This window comes from Melozone crissalis, unplaced genomic scaffold, assembly GCF_028551555.1.
Source record: "Melozone crissalis strain CALT ecotype California unplaced genomic scaffold, PUWL_Pcris_2 ptg000061l_1, whole genome shotgun sequence".
Lineage (NCBI taxonomy): Eukaryota > Metazoa > Chordata > Aves > Passeriformes > Passerellidae > Melozone > Melozone crissalis.
In genome coordinates, this window is record NW_026535839.1 from 9,152,789 (window position 1) to 9,158,788 (window position 6,000).

The 6,000-nt window shown below is 40.5% G+C and overlaps 1 protein-coding gene across 4 annotated transcripts in view; it reads left to right on the top strand.

Annotated features, from left to right (window-relative positions):
• The window catches only part of LOC128944416 (core histone macro-H2A.1), a 42,732-nt gene extending 38,557 nt beyond the window's left edge, over nucleotides 1–4,175 (top strand). For all 4 annotated transcript variants that reach the window (XM_054287647.1, XM_054287648.1, XM_054287649.1 and 1 more), the window contains exon 9: nucleotides 3,671–4,175. In XM_054287647.1, the coding sequence (XP_054143622.1) occupies nucleotides 3,671–3,836 (166 nt within the window). In that variant the 3' untranslated portion in view covers nucleotides 3,837–4,175. The remainder of the gene's footprint in view (nucleotides 1–3,670) is intronic.
• The last annotated feature ends 1,825 nt before the right edge of the window (nucleotides 4,176–6,000 follow it).

Sequence of the window (6,000 nt, forward strand, 5' to 3'; positions counted from 1 at the left end):
AAAGAACATGAAGAAAAGGGGTCTCTTTTGCCTGATTTTAGTGCATCATGAAACTTACCTGTCTTACAATGGCCAGAGGACATGGCTTAGTGTTTGTTTAAGCAGCAAACCTAAAGTGCCTTGATTCTCAGGATTTGCAGAGTCACTTCAAGCTTTCATCCAAAATCCATAAGCTGAATTCCATAGAGTTTACATCATGGGACTATTTCATTAAAAAAAAAAAAAAACCTTAAAACGCCTTGCCAAGGTCTTTGAAAGCCTCAGTCTAAAGTTCAGGTCCTCTGGCTCTGTACAGTGTGCTCAGTGCCTTTGAAAGTCAGATCATGTTCTTAAGAGTCTCAGTGCAGACTGACTGCACCTTTAGTCTGAGGCTCCTGGGTTTGGGGTGCAGAGGGAGGTTGGGAGCACCTGGCCCTCACTGATGGCTCAGTGGGAAGGCCAAGGGCCAAATCTAGGCTGAATTACACAGTTGTGTCTCTTAACCCTGAACAACTGACCCTCTTGAGTTTGCCACAAAAGAAGTTGGCTGGTGTACAATAAGAATATTCTTCCCATTGTGCTGTGTTGCAAAACTAAATTAATTCTTGCATATTCTGTGGGCTAAGGCAGAAAACAGTGTTTGAGGTTCTGGGTGAATGACAAGAAATAAAAGTTTCATGAGGATGCTAAATTTAAGCAACTTGCATCATAGAAATCTCCAGCTAAGGTTAATTTGCATAGGTGTCATTTTAAGGAGGTAACTTGAGCAAACTTTGCAGAACAGTAGAGAAATAAAGCAGGGAGTTCACAGTAACTTACTGGATTAGCTGTCAGGGTCACAGGCTGGTCAGTACAAAGAGAAGCTCTGAATCACTGTCTGGGAGAAACTCTATTCCTCCATGGAATAATGTGAAGAGTGCAGAGTGTCTGTGGAATTGGTTATGTAAAAGTGGGACCATGTAAAGTATCTTCCACACAGCCCTGTCTTTTCTGGATAGCTCCCAGCAAGAACCATTCCCAGCCCTTGTTGTGAAGTAGGTGGTTGGTAGTGGAAGATGATGAAGCCTTGAACAATCCTCAGGATTCATATTCTGTTCTGAAATTTGGTTACTGACAAGCAGGATCTGGGGCAAGTCCTCTCTTTGGCATATACCTGTCATTCTTACTTGAGCCAGTTAAAGTGGTGCTTTTAAAAGATGGAGAGAAGTCAAAAGGCCTTGAGTAATATACGAGGTTATGTATTTTTCCTTTTTTTCCCCCCCTTAATTAGACATACTCAAGCGTAAGTTAATTTTGGAGAGAACATAATATATTCTGACAATACTCTGTACTTGTTTTTATGAAGTCAAAAGCATTAAAAAAAGAAAAAAGTAAAGCTTTAAAAGATAACAAATGCCAAAGACACCACATGTATGCAGCTGTTCTAGTACAGGCATCTGTCAAGCAGACATCACCCAATAAACCCACATAAACAGTTTCATTCTCTTTTATAGTTGAGGAATGGGATTACATGAGGGCAGTTCAAATAAATCACGAGGGGAAATAAAATAGCATACTTGTAGCATTCATTGGGCCAGATGCTCAGCTACAGCCAACTTATGGAAAGCACAACTTGGGTTCTGTTCAGAGGTAGCCTGGAGTTCAGTCTGGTAGGGCCAGCAGGAGAAAAGGGAAAGGAGAGTTAGGGATTGAACATGAACTCATCCTCTGAGAAGGGATTTCATTCTGATGCTCTGACTTTGATCTGAATTGACACTGGTTTGGCTGAAGTCCCAAACTGCTTTTTCACAAGAATTTAACTCAGACCCGTAGATCAATGCATCAGGCTTCTGTTTCTTGCAGCCCACACATGGCCATCAGGCCAGCACCTTCCTGCTGATTTTTCTGCTCTCTTTTGTTTCTTTTGGGAGAGGTGTCCTGAGCAGTGGATTGTTATCAGCTTGCCTGGCACTGTGCCTTCCTTTCACCAGGCCCTCTTCTTTCATGTGCCCTGGTGTAACCACCCTGCCAGAACACTTGGAAGCTGTGTGACTTCAGAGGCCCCTGAGAACAGCTCAGAAGCAGTGTGTGTCCCTGGTTTGATGCTGCCCTGCATGCCAGTTCAGGAGCAAAGTTCCTGGAAGATCTATGCACTGTATTGCAGGATGCAGCACTCATAAGTAACCTGCAAGTGCCCAGGTGTGGAAGCTGCTCACTCCTAAGCAGCTCCTGTGTCAAAACTGCTGTCAGTTGATTAACTTCTCACACAGCTGATTATCCCTGACCAGCTCATTTGGCTTTGGAATAGTACAGGCTTTTCTCATGATACTTTTTCCTTTTTTTTTTTTCTTCTTCAATAGAGGAAAAAAATCAGACATTTTCAAAAAAGAAAAAATAGTGTAAGCTATTTTGTGCCATCATTTGTGAAACACCACAAACATTATCTTCAAGACAGCACATATAATATCACATTACAGGCAGGACTGACATAGAATTGCTCTCTGAGAATGTTTTTTGCTAAGGCAATGTGCAGCAAGTGGGCCATGACACAGGCAGTTGCCCTTCACATTTGGTGTGTTGCAGCACAAAATAAGAGGGAGATTACAACAGCATTTTACTACCAGTGTGGTGCCTCAGTGAGCAAGTGCTGAGAAATGTTCACCTGTTAGTGCCAGAGGTGCATTTAGCCCAGCTTCCTTGAACTGCTCAGGAAATGCTGAGAAACTCATCCATCTGTGTAATCTGTAAATTATTTGTAGTATTAATAGTACACACTTTATAATGGGGAGTATTAACTACCAGGTATCAGTAAGTGCACATCAAGGAACCAGGTGATGTTCAACAGGCTCTTCCAGGTTCTTTTTGGGTGCTACCCCTAAGAGAATGGTCATGTCCTATCACCTTCAGACTGGCTGTGGAGTGCACATCACTGAGGCTGGGGGAGGGCTCAGAATTTGGCAGGTAAAGCCCTGGTCTGGGTGAGTAGCAGTACTTCAAGAGTAACACAGCAACAAAGTTCAAGTCAGGTTCCAGGCAGTTACCAGGTGTAATTCCAGGAGTTTGCCATGATCTATAAAATTCAGATCAAAAAGTTCAGGTCATAGCTTTGTTCAGATCATTCTACTTGTGCTTGACTTGTTTTAAGAATAGATGAATCTTTCAGACAAAGATTCCTAGATAAGAATGTGAAGAAGTTTTAAGAAAGGGTGTCAGGTTAGGTCCTGTAAAATCCTGTGCTTAGTTAACATTAGTAGTGGTAAGACCATATTGTACTTTGGGGTTTTTTTATGTTTCATATTCTTTATCAACTTCTCTGTCCCTTTTTACTTTTCTTTAACAGTTGCCTTGCTTTCAGGACAGGTTTAATTTTGCAGCTCCAGCACATACACTGCTTTCCAGAACACAGCAGGCTCTTGGTTGTTTACCTGTTAAATGAGAATAATTGACCCATCAGGTATCATGAGGTTCAACCCAACAGTGTGTGTAGTCTCTGTATTCATATTTTAGGAATGCTTTTCTTCTTCTGTTTGAGCATTTTAAGTCTTGCCTAAATCAACAACTTCTACTTCACACTGTAAACACTGGCTTTGCAGCTTTATTTGCTGTGAGGTGTTGGAGAAAAGCTGGAGCCTTCCCTGGGAGGTTAAACCATCAAAAGCTGGTTCAGCAAGTCTTGATTTTCTTTTTTTTTTTTTTTTCTCTTTACTTCTAGAAATGGCTTCCCAAAGCAAACAGCTGCTCAGCTGATCCTGAAAGCCATCTCCAGCTATTTTGTGTCTACAATGTCCTCTTCAATCAAGACGGTGTACTTCGTGCTCTTCGACAGCGAGAGTATAGGGATATACGTGCAGGAAATGGCCAAGCTAGATGCCAACTAAGCCTAGAAAAAAGCTACAGTACCAGCCCCCTCTTCCACCCATCAGCATCCCCAAATCCTTAAATCATTGTGAGGCAGAGCATCCCTTATTTTAAATTTTGCTCATCTAGGAAAAATAAAGGTGGGGGTTTTGTTGTTTTGTTTTGGATTTTTTTGTTTGTTTTGTTTTTCCTCTCTAAACTGTTTTATGTTGGCACTGATAGTTGGCATTACTGCTGTTAATGCACTGTTATACCAGGCATTGTCTGAAGTTAGTGTAATCTAGAAGATTTTATAGTTTTATTTTAATGAAGTATGGATTGAAGCAGGAAGCTGTTAGGAGTATGTAGTCTTTTACTTGTGAAAGAAACAGGCCAACCCTATTTTGTAACTGTGTTGTGGTGCTTTATCAATACATCAAGTGGCGTTCCTTTCATTTTTTAAAAGAACAGATGCTATAAACCTAATTTGTGTTTGTTTATTGTCTTAATGATTCTGGAAGAAAAAAAAATACAGAAACCCTGTTGTCCTTAATTATATTTACAATTTTGAAACTGTGTGAATTGATTTAGTAAAATGTTTGAACTGTTGTTCTTGGTGTACTTGGATTGATTTTTCCTTTAAGCCTTTATTTTTTAAGTTCTGAAAAGTTAGCTCTGAGAGGGATGAGAGCAGACCAGAATCAGTGACCTGGAAGCTTGTTTGGGTATGCTGGGCATCTTCCCTGTGCTGGCTGCATGTGAGTGGGCTCAGTGCCACTCACAGCAGGGATTTCTCCAGAGTGTTCACCTTTCCCAGTTACTTCAGATCCTGTTCAGAATCTGCCCTAATTGCCTCTTCAGTTTGGGAGGTTGAAGCCTTTTAGATCAAGCAAGGCCTGAGATTTTTTGAACTCTTTCCAGTCATCTAATACTGGCCTGTTTGAAGCTACTTTGTATTTTTTTCCAAATATTTATGAGCCTTGTTTGTAGTGGTGGCCCTGTCCTTTGCACAGCTGAAATCCATACCAACATAGACTTTATGGAAGCCACTTGGGTTTGTGCTTTGAGAAAAAGAAGTTACACTGTTAAAAGCTATTGCATGTGGATGCTGCTCTGAGGGAGGCAGCTCTTCCTTTGAAGTTTTTAGCTGATTTCTAGGTAGGAGGCATACGTTTTCCATCTCTGTTGAAAACTTCATTTGCTGATGAAAGAGTATTTCACATCCAGTCTGGATTGGCCCAGAGCAACAAGCAGACTAAATCTGACTTTTCAATAAGTTCAGGAACACCAAATATTGAAAATGTGTAGCTTGAACTCCTGCAAAAGTTTGGGGTGTTTTTTGTAAAAGTGGAAATACTTGGAGCCTTCAAGTGTAGAGAAGCAATGGCAGCAATAACAGGAGGAAAAATTTAAAATATAAAATAAAAGTTATTCTAAATACATACCCGAAGTTAAAAGGAACAGTTAAAAGACTAAATTATTTTTGTGCTTCAAATGCATAAAGTGTTTGACCAGAATATGAGCTCAAATTTTAAAATTTTTTGTGGCAAAAATGCACTTTGTGCATTTCTTAGCAGCTTAAGGGACAGTAAATGAAATAAAGTGCAGTACTTCAGGCATTTAATTGTGAAGCATCTGCTACTGCAGTTGGATCGATCCTTGGAGTTCCCTGAACTTGCACTTTCCCCAAGATTCACTAGATGTCACTAAAAGAATTGAAAAATACCAAAAAACTCTCATGAGCAGCTACCTTGGAGTGAAATGGGCCTTGATTTTTTCAGTACAGGAGGGGATTTTTAACACAGGAGAGCCCACATCACACTGACCATTCAGACAACAAAAATCCTGAGCTGGTAGCAGTGTAGAATTTACTATCCTGATTAAATCTCACTATTTTAAATTATGAAGGTTTTAAAGTCAACTGAAACGTTTATGCAATTTACTTTCTAGGTGGTTGAAAGTACAATTCCCAGTGGCATTTAACAGATCTCACTCATACTGCACCAGGCTGGGAGGGACAACTTTTGACTTTCAACTAGAAAATCCTAAAGCAAGTCAAATTCAAATCACATGGACTTGCTTCTTCTGGCCTCACATCTCAGCTCCTTATTTAGGTGTGGGCTCCATAAGAATCTTGGCTGACTTCATTGGGCTCACCTGTGATGTGCCATCTTATTTGCTGGGATTTTGGTGCCTTTGTAAGGA